We start from the raw sequence: 25,706 nt of genomic DNA, 5'->3' as shown, positions 1-25,706 counted from the left end.
CTCTGAGAGATTTCTTTGCTTCCCATTTCAAAGTTCAAGTTATTAAAACACATGAATTAATAAGTCCTCAAAAAGATAGCCTGCACATAATGAGGAAATTCACTAAGACAGAGCATATCAATCTAACCACTTCCAACAAAAAGGAATTTTCACGTGCTCTCCCACAGTTACCTTATGCTAACTCTGGCTCATAGCAGGCTATGCTCCTTACTAGCTGAGTTCACTCTCTGGCAAAAAGCACATTTCTCTGCTGGACTAATGAATTCAACTGGCTTAGTGCACCAGAACGGGCCCAGGAGAGAGAGCAAGATCATGCAGCCAGGATGAGCGGAAGAAGAAACAAAACTTCTCCCTTCTGTTAACCATCCTGTGTCCGTACTGCCATTAGAGAATTGTCCCTTGCTCCATCCCACCCTTCCCTTGTGCTGCTTCTAGCACATATAACACAGCCAAGTGACAAACTACATCAGGGCTCTATCAACCAGACCCAGCCAAAAATTAATCTACAGACTGTAATGGTGAGGACTACCCATCAGGGGCACCAGGTCACTGGTCCTGCTCATTGTGTGCCTGCACAGTGCTTATGCAAAAGAAGGAATAGAAATGAAAATTTGATATAATTGTCTCTTGCAGCAGCAGACTTAAACTGGCTTAGACTAACTCTGCTTTTGCTATTTAGGGAGTGGTTTCAATTTGGATGTAGGACAGGCAGTTTGATACTTCATTTAGAAAAAAAAGACAATAAAACTTATGACTTAATACAAACAATATGTTACAGGAATGGCATTAATTATGTAACATTTGAAAAACAAGTTTTATTTACAGCATGTAGACTACTTCAGATTTATTTCTAAAAATCGTCATGAAGGGATTATTATACCAGATGGTAGTGTATTTCCTTCTTACTACTTGAAGTGAGACTTATTTTCCTTATTCTAGTTAGCTTTGGAATACATATCCCAAGGAAATTCAGGTGCCATTTTACACTTTGGCACTGCTTGCACATCTGTATCCATCACTATCACTTCCACGTAAGTGCAAAACACCTGCATATGCTCCGGTAGATAAATCAGTGTCTAACCCACTAAGTTAAATCCTTGTGATCCTGAATGGTTTTATTTCACGTTTTGTCCATGCCTTTAAGTTTACACAGTGACGATATTACAAAAGAGAGCAGGAAGTGCAAGGCACCTTCTCTTCCTTTCTTGCAGGAAACGCTGCATTACGCTTGATGGGTGCTATAAATCACTGAGCATACACCCAGTTACACTTTAAGACAGAAATCCATCAGCATCAAAACCAAAGAATGAAAGGTTGAAGAAACTTTACTTACACTTACACCCTTACAAGCAGTTTGAAAGGAGTTCTTTCTTAAGAATACTCTATGTATAGTTAATATTTTTTTTTAGTGAGAGACTGATGCATTCAAACATTGTGACTGCAGCTAAATTTCATACCCAGTATGGAGAATTACATTAACTGAAACACTGCTCAGACTATTTTTCTTTCCTATTAGGGAATCATATAGTCTAATCTGATTATTTTTACTTTAAAATCACAACTATAGTTAAAAAAACATGGCATCAGGATCACAAATTGACAAACCTGTATGGACAGTAGGTTTAAAGTTTTCAAAATTAGAATGATCAAGAAATACACTTTCCATAACACCATATGGTCCTCACAAGGCCATTAGGATAAGTTACCAGATTTTGCTAAGTATTATGACAAATATTTTATATTTAAGATCCAACGACACACTTTTATGCATAAAATTGTCTCTTATTTATAGGTATTCTCTATACAGTAAAATTCGATTAATTACAATGTTTCAACGTAACTGATAACAGAAATGAAAACTCTTCCCCTTTCCTGCATTTACAGCATACAAAGGCTTTCAATGTATCATAGAATCATTTAGGCTGGAAAAGACCTTTAAAGTCTTTGAGTCCAACCATTAACCTAACACTACCAAGTCCACTGGTAAAACATATCCCTTAGCACCATATCTACACGTCTTTTAAACACCTCCCAGAGCACTGATTCGACTACTTCCCACTACTATAAATGTGCTACCTCTTCTAATACACTAGACTCTCAGGAAAGAATTAAACATTTTCAGGGCCACCTTACCCAACAGCACTCACAAAGACAGTATCACAGGCCAATCTATGGCACACAGGAGTGAGGACACATTATGTATGTAAAGCACAAGCAAGGGCAGGCCAAACTCTGCAGGAACTCCTGAAACAATGATTAAATGCTATTCAAGAGTGTCCCACAGCTTGCTGATGTTCATCCCCTGGTCCAGCATGTTCTAGTGCAAACAAGGTTTTATGGCAACTTGAAGCATATTTCACAGAATTAAGTACTAACTGCTCCAGAAGTTCATTTCTGCAACACTCTGAAGAGGCACTCCAAAGTAGGTCACAATCTTCAAACAAGAAGACTGGAATTACAATTTTTAACTAAATGTAGTGTTAGCAAGAGACAGCAAAGCACTCTCACTCTCCTGCTGAAATATCTTTTCTACCCATGCTGGTCTACAAACTGAGCTGACCATGTAACATTCTAGTGGGTTTGCAAAACGTAGTATGTCAATCCTGTTGCACGTTCAGAACATTACCTTACAATCTTGCACACCTGATTTCAAATGAGGCAAACAATCAGCTTTAGTTACCACCTGTGATAATCTGATATTTTTAGCAAACCTCAAAGCCCTCCTACTTTTTCAGTACCATACTGTGATGGTTTAAAACTGTCTTTTTAATTTTTCCTTGCAAAGTTCAGAACAGAGAAAGTGAAAGAATGTAAATAAGTCACTATTGGCTGTAAGAAAGCAAAATAACGATTGTTCTAAACACTTCCATTGGATAGATAGAAATGTTTAAGAACTATTACCCAAAACAAAGTAGGCACTCTGCACATTCTGCGTTCGGCAGTGGGGGCAGTTGCTGGGCTGTCTGGTTGCTGTTTCTTCTTCTCTTCTGGCTGAAGATAACACGTACTGACCTTGGCAGCTAAGTTAACAACTTTCTGCTTAACTAAACTCTGCTTCTCTGTCCAGGGGGGTCTGGGGGGAAGCTCCTGGGAGAGAGAGAGGCCCCTTTGGGAGGGTCCCCTTGGGGGGAAGCAAAGGGAGATCGGTTGTGCTTTTCTGTTGATTGTATATATTTGTAAATGTTGTGAATTTTGTATATTTGTACATATTCATTGCATTTCATCTGCTTGTAAATACAGCCTTCATTTGCTTCCAGACTGAGCTAGCCTGGTTATTGTCAGTGGGGGGGGAATTTCAGCTCACACCGACACACATACACAGACATTGTCTAGCATATAAAAATTAAAATGATTGATGCATCCAAGCCAGTGGACCCCACAATTACTTTAAAACAGAACATATTTAAGTGGGCTGCATGCGCTTCCTGACAGATTTGAAAATAAAAGAATTGGTGCCAAGGAGAAATTAAAATACTGACCCTCAGGCACAGCTACTTTAGCTGCACCACTGGTGGCTACTGTTATATTTTTGACATCTTAAGGTAATCTCAAACTGTAAAGCCAAAGCAGGCTCACCTCTGCTGCAGGGCAGTAATCTCCAAGTGTTAAAGGCTATAACATCTTTCTGGATGTATTTTTTCATCCCAGCTCAACTGACAGAACCAAGATTATCTCACAAACAAATAACCAGTATCTCCCAACACTGCTCTTTTACCAAAACATTGCCATTGCACAAAGAGATCATTTTTAGTGACTGAAGGTAAAGGAATCTACAAACCTGTATATATCTCTGAAAAGTAAGCTTAATAATGAATACTAAGGGCTGACATTATAACAGGTGCAGTTATAGCTAAATTTAACATGTATCTAGTTGCACCAGAGTAATTCCCTAATTCAGCTCCATTTAAACAAGTTTAAGCCTTGTTTACAGCTGCTTAGCTCAGACGACAAACTACAAATGCACCTGTATTACAAGCTTGCACATACAGGTATGGTTTTTCCTTGGCAATTTACTTTTTGCCAAAGCAAGTATTTCAGGGCCTCACTAAATCTGTCCAGTCTCAAAGTCACATCAGATGAACAGTTTAAGTCTTTACTTGGCTTACTTCAGCATTGGAGGTCACCCTTGAGCTCTAATAAGGGGACAGAGTTGTGAAACTCAACTGCTTCAAAAAGGAGTTTGAGTCAAAATATAATCATAACTAAAAGCAAATTCAGCAGCAATCCAGCAAATTCTCACACAGCTCCATCCAGGAGCAGAGCTACAGAGACAATAATAGCGATCCTCAGCAAGGAGAAAGAAAAAGTTCTATTGGCACAGGTATTTGCAAAGCCAAGGTGTGTGCTGAAACCGTAGCTGTAGGACTTTGATACATGCTGATGTCTATGTGTTAGTACATAAATTCTCTCCCAAAGAAGGTGAATGTAGAGATGAGCTCATGCTTACATTAAAAAACATGGTGGTCACAACCAAGCCAAAATACACACAAAGACACTAATTAAACACAACATGCAATTATGAGATGAGTTATAGTAACTCGAAGGAAACTCCCCCATCGGAAGTATTAGCATTGCTGCTCTAATAGGAAAGCTTTAGTGCTGCCCCACTTCCTAAACAAAGGGAAGAAAAAACATTTAATGTGTTGTCAAATGAAGGAGAATGTACTTGTAAAGTCTGCAATTAAAAAAAAAAAAATCAGATTTGCTTCTCTTTAAGAGAAGTTTTAATTCTGTAATTTTGTACAGTAATCCAGAACACCACAATGACAAATACTGTATCAGCAAGTCGCAAAACTACTTATGCTTCAGGCAAAGTCCTTGTCTTCACTCAGTTTTAAAAGGGTTTAGAGAGCATTTGAAAGGTCCATTTCACCAACAAGGTTGGGGGTATCTCCCACCAAAGGTGGTGACAAATAGCTGTGAATAACATCACCTTCAAGTAAGCTAAACTGTTTAAACACCATAAAAGGTACATTTAAATTGTACATTCAATTAGACAGTTTTAAGAGGCAGATAAAAACTGCAGGGTTTAGGCATTAGGACACAGCAAGTCAAGACTTTTAAGCAGCATTATAAATTAAAAAAAATACAGAGTATAGTGGCAAAAAGGAAAGATATGCAAGAGAACTGTACATGGAAAAATAATATGTCCAAAATTAGGGCAGTTGCTCCTGAAACTAAAAAGGAAGTAATTTAACATCCTAATAAGTAATAAAATTTTTACCTAATGGCTAGAATTCTTAATTAGAAAAATATTGAGGACTATCACAGAATGGGGGAGTTGGAAAGGACCTCTTGAGATGATCTGGTCCAACACTCCCAGCTAAAGCAGGTGACCCAGAGCAGTCTGCCCAGAATCATGTCCATGAGTTTTGAATCTCTCCAGAGGAGACTCCACAACCTGTCAGGGCAGCCTGCTCCAGGGCTGCAGCTCTCTCACAAGGAAGAATTTTTTTCCTGTTCAGATAAAACCTCCAGAGTTACAGTTTTTGCATGCTGCCACTTGCCCTGTCACTGGGCACTACTGAAAAGAGTCTGATCCCATCCTCTTGACCCCCATCCTCTATATATTGATAGGCATTGACAAGATCCCCTCCCAGTCTTCTCCAGGATAAAGAGTCACAGGTTTCTCAGCCTCACCTCTTAAAAGAGGTGATCCAGTTCCCTCATGATCTTTGTAGCCCTCCACTGAACTCTCTCCAAAAGTTCCCTGACTTTCTTGAACTGGGGAGCCCAGAAGTGGACACAATACTCCAGACATAGCCTCACTATGGCAGAATACAGAGCAGGGGGAAAACCTTCCTTCACCTGCTAGTCACATTCATCTTAATGCAGCCCAGAATATCATTCACCTTCTTGGCCACAAGGGCACATTGCTGGCTCATGGTCAACCTCATGTTATCCATCAGGACTCCCAGGTCCTTCTACACAGAGCTGGTTTCCAATACGTCAACCACTAACCCATACTGGTGCAGGGGGGTACTCCTCCTCAGAGGCAGAACTCTACACTTGCCTTTATTGAACTTCATTACGTTCCACTCTACCCAGCTCTCCAGCCTGTCAAGGTCTCCCTGAATGGCAACACAGCCTGATGAAGCGTCAAGTATTCCTCGTGTTTTGTATCATCAGCAAACTTGCTGAGGGTCACCTCTGTCACTTCATCCAGGTCAATATATTAAACAAGGCTGAAGCCTCTATAGTGACTCCCAGGGAACACTGCTAGCTACAGGCCTCCAACTAGACTCTGCACCACTGCATCACAATCCTCTGAGCTCTGTCATTGAGCCAGTTGAACTTACACTACATACCAGAGAAAGGACCAGTATCACTATTCAACACACTGTACAATAGCTACACACTATGTCCTGGATAGACTATCTAGAACACTAAAAATATAAAAACACTGAAGAAGAACAGTTTTTGCTATTCAACAGCAGGAAATTTTAAAAGCACATCATGTGACCTACCACTACAAAAGCAGAAGACCTTTTTATAAAAAATAGTCTGGAAAACAGCAGCCCAATTGAATACTCTTGGCTATTCTCTTCTTGAGGGCAACCCTTCAAATTTCCTCCAGCTAAAATGCAAGTGAGATAGAAACATTATTTCTTCTCTCAAAAAAGCAACACAGCCCTGAAGACAGAATCAAGATGAAGGACCACCAAAAGGATTAACAACCTAAAATAACACTGAGATCTATGCTCAAACCACATCTCTGTGCATGCTCTGTATTCCAACAGCAGCACTGATAAAACTTCTCATACACAGAGCCTGTATGGCACCCCAGGTCACCTACTCCAACCTCTTGCTCAGGCAGGAGCCAAGAACAGCAGGTCACCCACAGCTGTATCCAACTGGGTTTTGAACCTCTCCAGGTTCCCTTTCTGGGCAGTTCTTCCAACACGTTCGCTATTCTCATAGTTAAAAGACTTTTCCTAACATGAAACTGTATAATTTCCACTTTTGTTGCGAGTCCATTGTCGCTCTTTCTATTCCTATGAACCCTCCTAGAAGAGCCTTGCTCTATCTTCTTTAGGTTCTCATTAGGCATTTGCTCTTCCTAAGCAGCCAAGTGCCTTAGGCACATAAACATTTTGGTGTCCCTTGACTAGACTCATTCAAAACATGCCAACATTTTTTTTTTTTGTACTGAGAGGCCAAAACTGGACACAATACCCCAGATGTAGTCCTGGGAGTGCTGAACAGGACAAGGAAATCATCTCCCTTGACATCCTTTCAACATTCTTACTAATACCATCCAGTATGTAGCTGGCTTTCTTCACCTCAAGGGCATGCTGCTGACTCAGGTTCAACTTGCCCTCCAGTATGTAGGTGGGGTTGTTTTGCCTTAGATGAAGGACTTAGCATTTGTCTTTATCAAACTTCATGAGATTCCTGGCAGCCCATTTCTGTCCAGATCCCTCAATGGCATCCCTGCCCTTCAGTGCACAATGTGGCTGATGTTTCCCCAGCTTTGTTTCCATCTGGAAATCTGTTGAGGATGAACACCATTCCTTCATTCCACATTTATGAAGACACGAAACAGTATCACCCCAATACCAATCCCTGAGAAGCTGAGGAATCAGCTGCCACTGGAACTTGGTACTGCTGAGCACAACCCTTTAAGGCCAACACTCCCACTAATTTTCCAACCACTTTACAGTCCACCTGACAAGTCTGTATTTCATCAAATGGACTACAGAAATCACAGGGGAGACCATGCTGAGGGCCTTGCTAAAGTCATCTCCTGTGTGCCCCATGTCCACTGAGCCACCCCGCTGTGTTACAGATTTGTTACATGATGCTAGCCTGCATCTACACCCATCTGAAACAGCTCTACTCAAACTACTTCAAGTACACTGCTCAAACTACTTTAGGCACACAAAAGAGATTTTGAACTCTCTCCTCTCACAGTCCTTAGAATCAGCAGCAGCTCAGTTCCTCCATGGCAGAGGAGCAAAAACCGGTTCTAATTACTGACTGGAGGAATAAATAACTCGGAGGAAGTGATGTTCTGCCAGCAACCAAAAGTAATTTGCAGTGTCCTAGCTAACACAGTCAATTATTTAATCTCCATTCTTCTCTAAAGATACTGCTCAGCAACACTATTTTTCTTCAGTACTTCATAGACTCCAAGGCTGTCATGACAACACTTTGAAAGACAAACCCCAAAATATTAATTGTTACAGCAATCATCATCTACAATTTGTTACAACACTGACAGTACTGCTAGCCAAAATAAGAGAAAACTGACAGCACCTCAGTTTTAAAAGTTCTTCCCAACTGGGATATATTTTTGTTTACAGTAACATAGAAAGCCAAGCATCACATTTAAACATTTTGGTAATACTGCTAGGACAGAGACAAAACCTCTGGTGTTAACTACTAGCCTATTTTTTTAAAACAAATCCTTAAATACACATTAAACATTTCTTCAAACCTATTTAATGTAGCTACTACTAAATGAAAACAAGCAGAGGGACATATACAAATAAATAATTGTGCAGTCCCTATGGGTATTAATAAGGATTTTCTTAATTATTATTTTCCTGCTTCTGGTTTATGAAACATTACCTGGTTTATATTACTCAGTACAATACAAAACTTTTTAGCATAAGTTTTAAAACTTCCTCCCAAAAAGAATCTTACAAACCATCAGGTTTCTTCTGCTGTCACTGTCCACTGAGAAAAACTCATGCACACATCAAACAACAGTTTTGAAATCAGCAGCAGGTGACAAAATAAAGATTTACACATTGCTGCATGTAGTTTAAGTTCCTGATCGCGCAGCCACTCCATCTGAGAAGAACTTTACATGATGTCGCAAGCAACCTTCTGAAACTCTCCAATACAGAAGGGCTTTCATGAGACAGCAAACGTACCTTTCAGTGGCCTTCTGGTTCCCTCTGTCAGGTAATGTCCTAACTACATCATCACAAGACTAACTATAAATATGCAGATATGTATGCTGATTTCATGAAGGAAAACATCTTTGGACAACTGTTCTCTTGTGTTTCAGTGTAACACATCTACATTATAAATATGTACTGGCACGTACACAAGAGAAAACAAAACATACTGCTCCCCAGCAGAGGTTTCAATCTACAACTATCATAGAATGGTTGGAAGGGACCTTAAAGATCATCTAGTTCCAAACCCCTGTCATGGGCAGAGGCACCTTCTACTAGACTAGGGTGCACACAGACCCACCCAACCTGGTTTTGAGCACTTGCAGGGTTGGAGTCTCCATAATTTCTATTATCTCTGGTATCAAACAGCTCTAAACTGAATCTTAACATAAACACAGAGGTTTATGAGAAGGTTATAAAGATTTTGCAGATAATTGTTTTTTTCTCGTGCTTAAATCTTCTCATGCGAGTTTAAAAGTCTGGGAGAGTTGAAGTTCTTTGACACTTCCATTTAAATGGTTAATTACCAAATACAAAATAACTAAAAAGTGTATTTCAGTCTTTTCTCCTGTAAGTCATCTCTAGAAATTCTTGAAACCTGTATGTTACCTGGATGAGAATGTCACTATTCCAGGCTAAACCAGAACACACATGAAAGCACAAAACATAAAATTAACTATAGGAGCATATAGATACTATACTAGAAGCTGTTTAATAAGGCAACGATGTAAACACTCCTCCCATTAACCCTCATTCCAGTCATTACTTGTCTACCTAACCAACTAGGGCAAACCAGAATTTAGAAGCACTGGGGCCACATCTGGAAGACGAAACCCATGTTGGACACAGCAGCTCCCTCACTTGCAGGTACTCAGCTCTCAAAGCTGTCATTTTAACCCAAGTGCCTGAACTCCTTACTGGGTACAGAAGAAGGTTGGATATTTCAGCATGAGATGGCTGAATGAACAGGTAGCATGCTAAGTATGGTGTAATCTGAAGTCAATGCATTCCATGTGGAGTCAGCAACATTTAGCAATCAGGAAGGCCCAGTCAACGAGGGCCTCAATTCTACTCACAGAATGCCCAACAGAGACATACAAAAAAGCTCTTTTCATTCTGAGATGTCATTATGACCACACAAACCTTCACAGTGGGTGAGTCTATACCCTCTTTACTTTGCAGCGTTGCTACTTCTCGTTTGGTGACAGCTACTGACAGAACTTTTTATAAGGTAGGGTGGTAGCTCAGAAAGGAAAACACAGTTTAGTTCCTCCACTAATGGGGGAATTTGTAAATGTTATCTCCCATCTTGCAGGAAAAAACACACACTGCAAGTCAGTCTTCTCTTCCAGACTGACTGTTTATCTTTCCTATCTGAGGCTGGTTTAAGAAAAGACTCTAGATTTTAAAAGAACAGACACACAAACATAAGGGAGCATGGCTCTGAAGTTTAATGACCAGGCACTTGGGGAAAAAAAATCAAGGATCAGAGCCTCAATGTCTCTAGTCTTAGAGGACAACATCTTCTTAGACATCCCCTTTCTGGCTCAGTGAATCATACATTCTTCTTCTGGGTAGTAACACAGCTTCAGCCAGGATAACTGAAGACAACATACAGCTTGGCAGCCAAGATACTCTCCCAGAAAGTGGAAGATGTAGGTTGATCCCTCCAGGCAAAAAAAAAAAACAATCTGAAGCAGGGTCTATCACATTCTGAGCAAATGCTTTAGCTAATAGTTGTTAAGAAGCATCATCACCTCCTCTTCCAACTGTCTTCTAAAGCTGTCACTGTACTTTATGACTCTGCAGCACATGTTGGTCCTGATGGGAGAATTCTCACCTGACTGAACTCCTCGGGAGACTATGTCAAAATATCAACATGCAGAAAGCAAACATGAGCAAGGCATCAGTCAAATCATCTCTTGTACAGGTAGGAAAAAAAAAAGATAACCTAGGAACTTTAAAGCTATTAGCTATACTACATACAGGCACCTCAGGTACCTTCAGAGCTTGATGGCAAGAAACTGAGGGTTTTCAAGACTGCAATTTTGACTGCAAGGACATAGAATAGTTCTATTAAAGTATTTTTACAAACTTCCTCATTGATAATACTTAATGTGAGCAAGAGGTCAGAATAAGGAGGTGTAACCTCATACCATGATTACATAGAGTGCTTTCACGTTTTCCCAAACTCTTTACTGAGAGACAATTAATACTGCAACACCAAATACTTCTGCAGAGCAGGTATTCTAATGAAAACAGGAAAACTTGCCATTTAATTCCAATTTAAGTTAGCTATCTGCCCAGAGCTCATCTTGTTATGCAAGGTAGCAAGCAGCACAGGGTTAAAACCTATGCATTATACCAAATGCACATCTGACATCTATCAGTTTGCCTTTTTATTTTAACCACTGCATGTTTTTTCCCCAATATATTACTGTTAATTTGACCTATGCGCTCGATTTGCAGCACCTATTCTCTGGGTATCCCACAGATATCCCTGAGCATGTGTTCACTTTGGCACATTGTTTAAATAAACCTACTAGAAAACGCACAGAGATAACAGACAATAGAGGAGTCACAGAACCATCTACACTAATGATTTTAAATTCACACATAAGGTTTATCAGTTATCTACACAGTATCAACGCATGCAAGATAAGGCAATATCAACATTATGCTCTCATTCACGTAAGAGCTTCCAACGCTTGTTAAGTGTGGGGATCCTTTGTATAGAGCTTTACAAGGACAGCACTGCTGGTCTATGTAAAAAACTAAGTATACTTCCCAAATAACAAAAATTAATTGCACAGCAACTCATGTTGTTGCTCCCTCAACTGTAGTTGTAATAGTCAATACCTCAGTTATGTGAACAACTTAATAATGTAAAGGTTTTGGCTGAACAGTCAACTTTAGGTTCATATATACACGTGGAAGACATTTCCAGCGCACTGTCTCTGGGCATCTTGAAATCTCTTAGCAAAGAGCAATTGGGAAGGATCTCTACTTCTACCCTCATCAAGCCACTATAAATGGCAGAGGATTTTTGTGTTGCAATTTACAAACTGTTTTTTGTTATCCATCTACTCTGTCCTACAACACAAAGGAGAACAAATGCCTTATGAGTTGCATTTCACAAGCACTGTATCAGCGTATTTAAGCACAGGCAAGAGACTGAAGAAACTACCAGATGCAGACCTCAGAGTTCTGCATTTAGCATCCTACAAAAGAACAATCGACGATGCCTGATTACACAGCAGCCTTACAAACTCATCTGCAATGGAAAACTTGTCAAGAAAGGCAAACAGAAGCGATGCACTTAAATCTGACGATTAACTACACTAGGTATCTATTTAACTAGAGGGGCTCATCCTGAGATGGATATCTGCAGAGAGCATGCACAGCTTATTCTTTCTAGTGCTCGTCCTTAAGGAATTGGTCAGCCGGAAGACAAAACGACCACCCTGCGGAAGAGGTGCCAGCCCACCCCAGCTGCGGTGCCGCGAGTGCACAGCAGGGAATGGAGTACCCACTCCTTCCCAGCTGCCTCCTCCCGCCTTTGCTCCCCGGCATTTCCCTCGGCCGGGTGGGAAACAAAAGGGAGGCGAGGATCCCACTGCTGGCCGGGGCGGGAGCGGGACGAGCGCCCGGAAATCCCATAATCCCCGTGGCCCCGGCGGGAAACCCTTCCCGGTCCCCGCCCCCCCCCCCCCCCTCACCGGGCCGCCCCACTGGGAAACTCCGGCCCAAAGCCTCGCACGTGGGGCGGGGGGGTGGGGAGAGAGAGAAAGGGGAATAGGGCCGCCTCCCGCCTCTGAGGGGGTGCCGGGACAGAACAGACACAAGGCAAGGTGGCCTCTCTCCTGCCCGCGGTGACCCTCCGCCTCGCCTCACCTGCTTGCTCCTCGTATAAGGAGGCTTCGCAGCACCCAGGTGGTACCGCCGGGTCCGGATCTTGCCGCCACCTCCGACCCCGCCGCCTCCCGAGGCCATAATGGGATCCGGCCCCTCTGCCACCTCCTTCGCCCCCCACCGCTGCTCCGGCCCCGCCGCGCGCGCGCGCCGGGCCCGGCCCCCGCCGCCGGCCGCCTCGTGTGGCCGCGTTCCTCCGCTGCGGCCCGGCCGCTCTCTTCTCTCTGCGCTGTCACCGTCTCCGCGGGGATACACCCGGCCTGCCTCGGCCTCTTCGTACCGCTCGCTCACTCTCTCCCGCCGCGCGGCCTGGCGCGGGGGCTACGCGGCCTGCCCCTCCCCGCCGCGCCGACCCCACACGCGCGCGCTAACGCGTGCTCGTTTCCGCGCACGCGGGCGCCGGGCCGCGCGATGCCTCTCACGTCCCTTCTGCGCTCCCGCGCGCGCACCCTTCTGCTCGCGCTGCTTTGGCGTCGGCCGGCCTCGCGTCGCTCGCTCGCCTGCGCGCCCTCCCTCGCGCTCGCTCGCGGCCCAGCCGCTGCACTCCCTCCCCCCTCTGGCCCAACCAACCACACAGTGCCCGCTCTCACGTCACTGAGCCGCGCTGCTGCGTCACAAAGAGCGCGACCGACCGGCAGCCCCCGCGCGAGTTGGCAGGGCCCGCCGGAGGCAAGCGGGAGGGGCGGGGGTCGCGTCTTCGTCCAGCCGCCGGCAGAGCGCAAGAGGCTACCAGGACCGGCGGAGGGAAGCGGGCAAAAAATCCGCTCTCAGACCGCGAAAGAGTGCGGCTGAGGCCTGCCGGGGAAAGGGTATTTGTGACGGAAACACTCCAGGGTGAGTTCCCGAAGCAGTGGCTCTCTCGCCTCCCTCCCTTCCTCTCTCTCTCCCCGCGGCGCTTCACTGGTCCTGGCGATGTTACCGGCCCGGGGATACGACTTTCCTACCTTGTGCCGATCATAAGGAGAGCCTTCCGCAGGGAACGGGAGTGGTTCCCGTGTCCCTGCCGGGCAGCCGGCGAAGGGCAGCGTTTGGAACGCAGGGGGAAAGCTTGAAAGCCGGCACCAATAGTGTTCCGTGGCTGGGTTCATGTAAGCCACAGAAACGACCATCTGCAGCCTTGTCACCCAAAATCCTGGCAGATTGGAAGCAGGTGGGGAAAAAAGCTTTTACACAGCTTTTTCCTCAAAACAAGGAAAAGGGACCTTCTGCTGATTTTAAAAAACTGAAAATAATTTTTCTATTCTACCAAAAGTAGAGAAAAATCTACGGCTCTGCATCTAATTTAGAGCATCGAGTTGCCCTGGGAATGATGGAGCAGAGCAGAAAATCACAACCATCTTCTTTATGTCTAAATAAAACTGGCTAGCTAAAAAAGAAAAAAAAAGAGAGAATGGGCTAAAATTGACTGACATGGAATGAGTGAGGGGTACTTAACAGTGATGTAGTGCACACCCCTTCCATCTGAAATAAAAGCCTTTGTCACAACATGCACCAGAAGGAAGCCTTGCAAACTCGGGGGAACTCCACCCACAATTCTGGGCAATTCTGAAGGCCTGAAGAAACATGAACTCGCACCAATAGCAGAGCACAGACTGCTTTCAGGAGTGGCACTAGGGAGTTTTGATCATACTGGCTTTTTCATCTCATCAGTAGGACTCCAGCTCTCCTATGTAACTAGCTCCTCATTACTGTCTTAGTTCTGCTTTCATGGTTCCCCTAAGAGGATAACCATTTCTGAAATGACAGCAGAGTGGAATTAATTTCCAGCTATTTCTCCTCATGATCCACACCTTTATAACTTCACAGTCTGTTTCTCTCCTTTTCTACTGCCATAAAGACAGGTTTAGGTGCAGTGGGATGACACAGTGACAGATAATCCCTTCAGGATGTAGAGCACCTGAGTCAGCTGCCGCTATGTTTCTGCAGACCAACTTGAGGATGAGGCTTTATATCAGAAAAGATTTACACTGATATAATCATTAAAATACAAGAATTTTGACCTGGATTTTTAACTCTTTTTGTCCAGGAAACAATTACCATGCTAAAATCCAACTGAGGGGAAGATACTGCTATGTATTTTCATTACACAGGGATATGAACTCTTTAGTAACAAAGATTAATTACTAACAATGCTGACTTCCAAAATAGTACTTGGGTGGGGAAGTGACTGAAGTCACATCTGCACTGGACACAAGAGCAAAGGGGCAGGTTTAAAACAAGGTTCCCTCTTTCTGATGCATGCTGAGTATATAAAGGTAATTTGTAAGCACAATTTTCTCTTACCATGTAAGTGTCAAAGGCAGCTACACTAAGTTTGCTCTGTAAATTCAAGTGCTGCTTTATTTACTTATTTACTTCCATTTTACTTATGTAGAACAATTTCCATATGGTGACATGCGATTAACGACACTCATGACTCAAATACTCGTTGATGTAGTCAAACAATGTCTACTGATGTGAGTCACTGAAGTTAAATAAAGGTTATTAAAAATGAGATAAAACCAAAAGGCATATATATATATCTCCAGCAGAACAATAGGGATCATCACCATTTGATCAATCTTCCCTGTGAGTTTTATCTGCAAGTTACTTTGAGGTAGCGCTAGAAAGAAGCTGTTGGTCCAAGAGCATCCCTGCAAAAAGAAACATTCACGGCTTAAGTTCCATTTAATCTTTTTGTACCTTTTTAAGTACTCTTTACCCTTTTTGGCCTATTTCTATTTCCGTGTTCACTGACTGCAGGATTGGCCCCTCAGACCATTCATTTCTACTAAAGTCTGTCCATTCAGAGAAGTGATAGAACACAAAACCAAGACTCTAGAGGAAGTTAGCAGGTTTTGAGTGAAGGCACTATCTCTTGCAGCTCAGTGCAATGAGTTTATAGAATACTAGATATTCTTGAAGTAGGGGAAAAAAAACCAAACACACCAGTTCATCAAGCTTAAAAAAACACCACAAAAAAAAAAAACCCACAAAACAAAAAACCACATCTCATCTGGGTAAAACAGAGACAAAATACAACTGGAGAAGCATGGTGTAGAAAGTTCCTTCTAAGTATTTGAGTTTACTTTAAATGCTTCCACTGCAATGAGATCTCTAGCACCAGTGGCTGGCACCTGTATGATGTGTTCAGGTCTCTGCCTAAGCTACCTAATGCAGTCAGGAGAGGGGAACAGCTCTAATTTACTTAAATACACAGCAGTGTATTTAGTGCTTCTGACACTTTTTTCCTGTGCTTGGGGTTCATGCATATCAATGCAGAAAGAAATTTTGCCTTCACAGTAAAGAACATGTACTGTGCATACCATCTTGCTCCCATGTATGTGATCCTAACTGGGAAGAGGCATAAAAGTTAGGGAGGCTCAGGAAACAGGAAAAGAGGTCAGAGCCCTGTATTAGAACAGTACCACATGGGCTAGAACAGTTCTCTTCCTCACTTCATTTTTGTGTGTTCACAGAAAGTAACATTTGTGTGTATGCTGCATGTTCACTTCCAACATTTCTGGGGTTTGGAGAACTAACAGCCCACACAACTTCTTCCACTGCATTATCTAAGCAGTACTTTCACTGTGGGTACTTTACAACCCAGAACAGAAGATGAACGCATGTCTGAATACAGTCTCTTTTTACAGACTCATCTTTAACATCACATTCTTAACTGGTAAGTACAGTGTTAAGTGATGCCCTGCAAGCCACTTCAAAGCAGAATAGAGCCCAGGCAGAGACGCTGTCCAGCTGCTCTTGAGGATGGGTGTTTGCTAGATACAGAATCCTCTGCTTAGCAGACCAGCGTGTACAACCAAGCTCAAGCACAACTATGCACTACAACTGAAGTGGCATCAAATCCTGCAGCTCTGAAGCTTTAACACTCATCCAACTTCAAGGGGCCTTGAGTTTCCTTCCTACTGCAGTCCCCTGAAACAGTCTATACACATAAACGAGCACTCCATTACCCACCCAGATTCTTGGATTCATTTACTCCACTCTCACTCATATTCTCCTCAATACTGTCCCTACCACCAGCCTCCAAAGACTCAACAATTTACACAAAGCCAAGAAATCCAACTTCCCATCTACCTTGCAACCAGCTCTCCCCGCAAGCAAGGACAGCTACTAAAACTGATGGCAGCCCCTCTCACCTAGGTAAGATTTTTGGCTTTACCTCAGCCTCCACATACACCTGCACAAAATCCAGAACTAACTTACTCTAGTGTTCCAAAAAATTGTCTGTTTTAGAACATCTGTGCTTCATGGGTGGGACTCTGAAAACTATTCACTGGAATTAAACTGTGAAGGAGAGAAATGACATGCCAGCAGCAAAGTCATCACTCTGCAACACAGTCTTAAAGAAGAGCATCCAGGTTGTGGCCACAACCTGAATTACATAATCATAAAAAAATCTGAAGAACTTTATTCCTCTCTACCAACACAGCTGTTAATTTAATTGCCACCAAAACACACATGACTGTACCAAAACATCTTAGAATTCTAGGACAGGTTAGGCTGGAAGAGACCTTTAAAGGTTGTGTAGTCTAATCCCTCTGTAGTGAGGGATCAACTAGAGGAGGTTGCTCAAAGCTCCATACATCCACAAATGTTTCTAGAGATGGAGTCTGGCTAGGTTTAGTAGTTTCCACAGCTATTAGCTTTAATTTCTGCTACTTATTTTTCTTGGGAGAATTATTTTTCTGTTTCCAGCCTTACTTTACAATCCTGTACATTAAAGAGTAAATACTTTTGCATATGCATGTGCTTAAGTAATCTCTATGACTGAAAAATACTTCATACCTGCCAGGATGAGAACAGGAAGCCACTCAGAAGTTGCTCACTTAAAGCAGCACTTTCCTCCTTGCCCTCTCTAATCTCCTTTGACCTGAATACTGAAAACTGTCACCCTCCTAAAGTTTCATAATCTCATTATAACTGAGCACAAAAACTGATGCTACAAAGATGTTTAGGATAGGGTACAACTTAGTTGAAGAGTTGTTACTGAAGATATTTATTTCCAGGGAGGTTTTTTTTCCCTCATTTAAACCAGAAAGTTATTATTTACAATGATTACTAACTTTAAGAACATATTAGGTTTAAGAATGTATTATTTTTACACCAGTTTCTTTGCTATCAAGTGTCAGTTGAGAACAGTAATGATAAGCAGAGGATGAATAGAAGTGGCAGCAGGGTCAGGCTCAGTCTTTGGAACATTTGCAGCTACTGCCATTTGCAGCTACTACAGCTGAAAGTTTGCCCTTCTGTACATATGGTCAGTGTGCTGATGCAATGACAGATGAAAAAACACCTACTGCCTCCAGCTCAATTCCAGAAGCCAGAAGAGAACATGCTTCACATCTGTAAGTAAAATCCCTTTCTGGCAGGTTTGCAGAAACAAAATTTTATTTACACAGGCAAGTCTATCTTTAGACCCCAATGAACTCTTTACATTTCTAGAATATTTACACAATTTCAAGATGCTCCAAGTAGAGTGAAGAACAAAGAAAGAAAAATACAGGAACTGTGAAAAGCATAGCAAAAAAAACCCAAAACTATCATTGTGCTTTAAAACTTATGATCTAGAGTAATGTAGAAGAAATTTTAGCACCTTGGTCATAACGGTCATGCTATAAGACACTTAAATAGCAGGGGGGATGTCAGAAGTGACCGTATCCAGAGGCTGCCAGTGACAATTCATGAGGGAATCATAGAGTTCTTCGCTTGTCTCCATAAATTGTCTGTTCATTTCATCAACATCAAAGTAAAGCTGTGGATCTGAAAAGAAAAGCCTAGTAAGTGCAAGTGACAGAACTTGAGGCATGCACACAAAACATGAAGTAAATAGCTAAAAAACGCACACTTTATACAGTAAATATGATAAAGCAGTTGATTAATTAGTAAATGCAGTAAGATGTTTATTCACCAACATTAAACAAACCTGGCAAGTCCGGATTCTTTTGGAATTTGTGTTCAAATACTAGGACTGCATTGGTATTTCAAGATAAAGAGCAGATTTAAGGATAATTAACCATTAAATTCTCCCAACACCCATTCAATTTCTGTTATGATGCATTAGACAAGTGTTGACAATCATAGAAGCTTAACACAAATGTCTCCATGGAAGGAACTGTCTGCAAACCTTCCAGGCCAAAGAAAGTTGTGTGCCAGATCTTCAAGTACAGGTTGAATCCACCTTTTATGACCCACAACATAAGCTTTTACCCTCAGGGTTTAGAAAAATAAAACTTTTTGCCTATTAATGAGTTTAACACAAAAGATGCTCTGCAGAATCAATACAAAGATATACTGAATTCTGTATTAGACTATTTGAAAGTATAAGCAAAGTTACAAGAAACCTACTGTGGAGCACTGTGAACAATATTCCTCTCTATATTCTGACGTACACTATCAGCTTTAAAATCCTACCTCATCTCAGCTATACCACAGAGGATCCCACTATGAATTTCCAATATATTCTTTATCCAAAATTCATTGACTTCTATGGCTGAAGGGCACAAGTAGGGCTAAATTCAAATTCTAGTGACAGAATCATTGTTACCTTCAGTTATTAGGTCATCATTGATTTCAGTCATAACCGAAGTTTCCTAATAAAACAAAAATAGTTTAAGTTTAATCATAATTCATTTCTGAAACTATCCCAAATTAAAACCAATTGCTGTATTCCCAAATCATTCCATCCTACTATAACTACAATAGATGTGGGTGTGTTCTTTAGGATGGTTGGTGTTTTGTGGGGTGGTAAGAGTGTGTTTGAAGGTTTTAGTTGGGGTTTATTCTGGTGGGGAAGTAGGGCGGTGGCTTCAGTCTGATTTTCTTGAGGGGAAAAAAGAAGCAAAAAAATCCCAAACCACACCATAATATGGTTCAGGTTGGATGACTGCTGGAACTGGCTGATCTAAGGTAAGACCATCTTACAGTAACTATTTAATTTGCTTTGAACAAAAAACATTGGAAAAACGGGAAGAAAGGGAGCCTACACAATTACACTGTCAGAACTGTGACTTGGCATACATGAATAAATAATGTAGAAATCTAAATCTATAGGTGCAATACTTCAGCACTTAAAGATACACCTGATCAAAGCCAGCTATTCTCCACACTACACAGAAGTCAGAATCTCAGTTTTAGCACTTTCTTTGCTGACTTACACAATTCATACAGTTTACTGTTGGCCCCTTCCTCCCCATCTCTTCTTTAATGCAAGTGTGTGGTATCTTTACCTCAAAAACAGCTGGAGCCATAACAGCATCTCCTAAAGAGCAGTCTCCAACAGCTTGCATACTATCATAGGGAGCATAGGAGCTGTAGTTGTTGTATTCAGCATAAGGATCGTAATTCCACTGTGTAGAGTAGTAGTTTTGATAATCTTGGTAATAATCATTATAATTGTACGACTGGTACCGCTGGAATTCTGCTTTCAGTCTGAAACACAAGAACAATAAACTGCAAACCCCATTCTGAATAGTTGCCTAAGCAACAGTTAACTCAGATCTTGTGCTATGTTTATACAGAAGCAAACACCCTCATCTTCACCAATACTGAAAGTAATTTTCAGCAATTAACTCAAGCCATGACACTTAACTGTATTCTTAGTATCTATATAAGCAAGATGCTAATAAAAATTGATTTATTAATATCAGAGACATTTATCAAGCACAGCTGCTTTAAAGATGCAGTCTTAAATCAGCCATTCCATCTTTTGGTTAATACTAAATCTTATTCACAGAAACAAGGGGATGAAGTCAGAGAAGCATCTGACACTGCCTGTCAGTTTACCACATCTACCTTCACCTGCTCCGTTTTCAGGCCATAAACAATTGCCAAAATATAGCTGTCATGTGAAGTCAACATTGCCATTATCCAGTATAAAAACACCTTGGGTCTTAAGACCAAAGAGCCAGCTGACTGGTTTTCACCACTTTCCCTTTCCTGAGGAGATGTTCTCAGGGACAATTTCACACTAATGACAGGAATCAATGCAAAAGCGTTGTCTGTACTAAATCATGAAATATATTCAGATAATGCAGTTGCATACTCAAAAAAACCACCTACAATTAAAAGACCTTTCTTCACTGAGTATGTACAGGCAAACTTTCTGTGTTTGCAGAGTCCACAGTCTCTGTATCATCACCTCATTAAAGTTCTCTAGGCTTTCTTTCAAGACCATAAACAACTCAAATTGTTTTCTTCAACTTAGTGACTAACTACTTGGATGAATGTTTTGATGCTGGAAGAGCACAATAATCAGCTGCTCAGATAATAGTATGTATTTTAATACCTACATTTTTTTCATTACTGTAAAGCCACATATAGAGTCTAAGAAATACATATTCTACTGTCTTGCACCTGTGAGCAAATGACTACACAATGTCTGAATCTTTTGCTTTCAACTTCTCTCCATACTGCTGACGTTCCTGTGATAGAAGTGAGGAAACCTGCTTCCGGTTTTCAAAATTTAGAGATATTCTGGACACTGCTCTCTTGGGCAAGAGCACTTCTACTCCACAGAAGAGGTAGAAAATTATTCAGGTAAAAAGCTGTGTTTACGATTTAACAGAACACGCAAGCTAGCCTCATGAAATACACTGAAATAATTTTATATTAAGTTCGGTCTGTATCTTCATCAAATTTGCTATCAATTCTCCAATTCTTCTGCAACTTGAATTGCCTTAACAGAACTGAGCTGGCAGAGTGAAAAATCCTCTCAAAACCAATCAACTTTAAATTCCTTGCTGCCCTAATCACATAAAAAGCAAAGACTGGTGCTCTAAATAAACTATTCCAATATCTTCCTTCTGCTTCTTCCTATATTCTGTGTTTTCCCAATCAAAAAGTTCCTTCTTCTGCCAGCCTATGGTAAAAGGAGCACACGCTACCTTGCTTATAAAGGAAGGGATAGAAAAGCTCCCTTAACACAAATCCATTTTCAGTCCCTTCTGCCTTCTTCACATTCAAACATGTAAAGTATTTATAAATGCATTCAGCTTATTTAAGAGCTAAGTCTGGTTAGAGCAGCAGCTAAGCCTAAATTACACAATATGGCTGGACTTAAAAGCTGGATTCACTTAGCAATCCTACAAAAGGCAATGAGAACATAACACTTCTGTATTTTCACTTTTGTAGACTGCATCACATTTATAGCCATTATAACAAGGGCCACAGACTTTACAAAGTCAGAGATACAAGAATCAGATTATTTAGCATTACTGTACTTGCACACATTTGTTACCTTTTAGAAATTCCTATGCTCAGCCGTATTCGTTTTCCCCCTAGGCCTGGTGCATTCTGGCAGTCCTGCAGTGCCCTCATCTGATCACCTTGCTCACCAAACCTGACAAAGGCATACCCTCTACAATTTTCAAAAGGGAGAAAACAAGTTACAGTATGCATAACAGTTAATCAGTTAGTTCTGTCTTCTACACAAACATTAGATAATAGAAGCTACAGTGACTACTACCTAAACAACTCCTGTGGCACATACACAATGCACAGAAGATGCATTCATCAAATTAAAATCTTGGGTGATACATAAAAAGCTTCTTCTATAGTATTTAAATGCAACTTGCTGAGAGCCAGCAAGACAACACCTTTTAACCCAGTACAACTAATCAGCCTCTCTATTTATGCATTTACAGCAGTTAAATTACCAGTAGCATTAACCCACTCCTACCACCATACAGAGCTAATATTTTTAAACTTGCTTTATTTCATTTCTTGAGTTGGTCTGTTACAGCCAGCCTTGTCAAGCAGGTGCTGTTCTGACTGCTAGGCCCAGTCAAAGTTCTCCTGTGCTTTATTTACCACAGAATTGTCAGGGTTGAAAAGGACCCCAAGGATCATCTAGTTCCAACCCCACTGCTGAGGGCAGGGACACACTTCACTAGGATTAGGCTGCCCAGAGCCATATCTAGCCTGGCCTTAAAACACATATTACCAATACTAATAGTCTCCCAACCCCCTAAGATTTGCCAGACCTTATGTTTTTGCCCATGTTTAAAAAGGGAATGGTCTTCATTACTGCAGATGACTAAGCAGACAGGCTGCCATATACCAGCACAGCAGCACATGTCCCAGTGCACAGCTCTCCCACTTCCTACCCTTGAATTTTTTTCCATGCAGATGGCTAACCCTAAGTTAATATGATGAACTGCTTAAATTAATCAGAAATTTTTACAAACCCTAAAAGCAGTGTTGTTGAAGTAATGCTATAGACTAATCCCTCTTCCTGCCTCTGAAGAAAATGCAGGATCGGTTCCAGAGCAAGTTCCTATATATTATTTTTAGAAGCAAACCTATCACCAGCATTATAAATCATCGCAGACATTACCTGGAATATCCCAGCAGGTCTGTTGCTATTTTGCAGTCAATACATGAGGGGTACCTTTTCAGGAAATAGTCATAAAGCTGGAAATCATCCACTTCTGGAGTAAGCTCCCCAACAAATATTGAATAATCTGGTCTTTAAAAACATAAGAAAACAGTTGTCAAGTTTGAGACTAAGGTAGCCAACTGCAGTATTAAGACAATTAACATATATAAACAGGTCGTTATCACTGGATAAATAAGGAGACAAAATCTGAAGCAATCATTAACTGCAAAACTGTGCCAAGTAAAGTATAGAACTGCAATGCCATCACTGCAGCATAAAGCGCTTAGTTCTCTGGGGTCATTCTGCTGCCTTCACAAAAAAAACCCACAAAAACACAAGCAGCAGTTCAGACTCACTGTATGAAACACTTAAAAGTTAGTTTTAAAATCCAAAAAAACTATTAACTCAAAGGCATGATTCAGAAGAGTCATGACTATTACACCATCACTTCACAGTGATTACAGGAGAAAAGCTATTAAATCCCTTCATTATTTTACTGGCAATACATATCCATAAGCAATGCTCAGTGTTCAGGCTCTACATTTGCCATTTCAGGACATTAAAAGTGATGGCATTTGCAGGTCATTATCAGTTTAAACAGGTAAAAGCTCAAGGCCTTCTCCTTTCCAAAAGTCTTTACCTGACTGAATTAGTACTACTAGGGACAAACTCTATTCTTCCTGGTTTTATTTTGTTCTTTTTCTTCCGTTTCTTCTGTGGTGTTCTCCACCAGCTGTAGGCCTGGAGACATTCTCTTTTTTTCGCCATCAAGTCCTGTAGAGAGAGAAAAAAAATCACCTTTATAGTATTTAGCCTCGTTTACATTCCTCCCTCCCACTCCCCATCACCACAGGTGATTTCCCCATATTCACCTTGCCCTTGAAAGAAGCCTGGGGTCCCATTTCTCCCTCCGCCTCCCATGAGGGAAAGCAGCCTCTGGGGAAAACGCCTGGCAAAAATAACAGAGCCAAAGGATTGTATGAACAGCCACATTCCCCTGACTTGTCAAGCTGGCTAAAGGATTGACAGCTTCCTCTTGGGATCAGGGAAAAAGCAGATAGCCCTTTGTCGTTGGCCCATCCTAAATGTTAAGTAGCTTCAGGACTGGACTGCATTCCATTTGAGCTCCAGGATCCCAAAACCCTGGAGTGATGAAGAGGCCAGGAAATCATCACTCTTGCCTAGAAGTAATCTCAGCTGTCCCTATTTCCCCTCATCTAGGAATCCTTCTTCTCTTGTGTGAGATGCCTCTCCTCACTATCCAGCTGTGAGCCACTCTCCCAGGCCAGGAACAACAACAGGAGGCAAATGAATGGAATGTAAGGAGAAAGCAGACCGGGAACAGGCACTAGCTTGGCTGAGGGAAAACTCAAACCCAGACACAATGCCAGGAAGAAAGAGGCACAAAAAAAAACCGCCTCAACAGACAAAAAAACCCAAACAACCCACAAACCAACAACAAGAAAAACCCAAAACCCCAGTTTAAAAAGTAAATGGGGCAACTACACAGAAGGGGAGGAAAGCAACAACCGTATTAACACAGGTTGCCTCCCTCACTTAAGATTCTGAAGAGCAAGAATTTAAAAAGAAAAAAAAAACAAGACCTTTTGCAGCTTTTTTTACTTACGCAGCCTTTAATGTTCTTCCTCTACAACACCTCTACATATATAGAGAGTGTTATGCGCAAGGTCCTTCAGAAGAACTCATACTCAAATAATCCAAACTGCAAAGCTTAATGTTATGCCCCAACCTGCTTCAGTTGATACTATTAAATGTCCAGAGGACTGCCACCAATTATGGCAGAAGAAATCGCAGGACTAAATACCCAGCTCCGAGCAAGCTAGCTATTTCAGCTTTACATTTAGCAGGAATTCCAAGTAGGATTCTGGAATCCATTTAGGCACCACAAGCCTGAATGTCTGACCAAACAATCTTACCTGGCTTGCCATGGTTCAAACGGCCTTCTGCCTTTTTCAAAGACTACGGCTGCACAGGTTTGGTCTACTGCAGTCCCTCAGCTGAAGTAGATGTGGAGGAGAAACAAGAACATAAAGAACCTTAACCTTGAAATTAATTACTTTCGAAGATGTTTTAACTCTTAAGGTTTTAACATTATTAATTTAGAACTTAAGTTCTGACTTGTCACTGCTCAAGTAATACAGGTAAGAAAAGACACATGGCCAGTGGGAATATTACTACCAGTAATTACTACCACTTTCTTAAATTGAAATAGTCCCACTGTCCAAAGCACATGAAAATCACACAGATTTCAAACCACCTGTACTGCACCCTTATTTCTGAAATACCTAAATATTATAATACAGCATTTCAGAAGCCCCATGTTCTAAAGTAGCTTAAAAACAAGGCGACAGGCTTTAATGTCTTGTACTACCTTTCTTTTTTTTCCCTCCCCTTTTAGCTAAATTAGAAACTTCCTTGTACAACACATTATGCAGCTGACAACACTTTATAAAGAGATGGTGGCAGTTCAGGTATGAATCTGTCCC

At 41.5% G+C, this 25,706-nt stretch overlaps 2 protein-coding genes across 7 annotated transcripts in view; both read right to left on the bottom strand.

Moving 5' to 3' along the window:
• Positions 1 to 12,902, bottom strand: part of NUP153 (nucleoporin 153) — a 46,192-nt gene extending 33,290 nt beyond the window's left edge. Inside the window, exon 1 of the mRNA XM_054381934.1 lies at positions 12,804 to 12,902. Within this exon, the coding sequence (XP_054237909.1) occupies positions 12,804 to 12,902 (99 nt within the window). The remainder of the gene's footprint in view (positions 1 to 12,803) is intronic.
• A 2,245-nt stretch (positions 12,903 to 15,147) lies between these two features.
• LOC128967556 (tRNA selenocysteine 1-associated protein 1-like) overlaps positions 15,148 to 25,706 on the bottom strand; it is a 12,927-nt gene continuing 2,368 nt past the window's right edge. For 4 of the 6 annotated variants that reach the window (XM_054381717.1, XM_054381718.1, XM_054381719.1 and 1 more), the window contains exons 3-9: positions 25,137 to 25,217; positions 23,840 to 23,973; positions 23,158 to 23,289; positions 22,060 to 22,179; positions 20,051 to 20,252; positions 19,369 to 19,414; positions 17,066 to 18,584 (exon numbers count right to left, since the gene is read on the bottom strand). In XM_054381717.1, the coding sequence (XP_054237692.1) occupies positions 18,448 to 18,584; positions 19,369 to 19,414; positions 20,051 to 20,252; positions 22,060 to 22,179; positions 23,158 to 23,289; positions 23,840 to 23,973; positions 25,137 to 25,148 (783 nt within the window). In that variant the 5' untranslated portion in view covers positions 25,149 to 25,217 and the 3' untranslated portion in view covers positions 17,066 to 18,447. Of the gene's footprint in view, positions 15,455 to 17,065; positions 18,585 to 19,368; positions 19,415 to 20,050; positions 20,253 to 22,059; positions 22,180 to 23,157; positions 23,290 to 23,839; positions 23,974 to 24,071; positions 24,149 to 25,136; positions 25,218 to 25,706 lie in introns of those variants that run through there. The other 2 variants (XM_054381715.1, XM_054381714.1) reach the window with 2 other exon arrangements.

Source organism: Indicator indicator, chromosome 6 (assembly GCF_027791375.1).
Source record: "Indicator indicator isolate 239-I01 chromosome 6, UM_Iind_1.1, whole genome shotgun sequence".
Classification (NCBI taxonomy): Eukaryota; Metazoa; Chordata; class Aves; order Piciformes; family Indicatoridae; genus Indicator; species Indicator indicator.
Note: the sequence above shows the minus strand (reverse complement) of the source record. Positions and strands in the feature narration are given on the sequence as shown.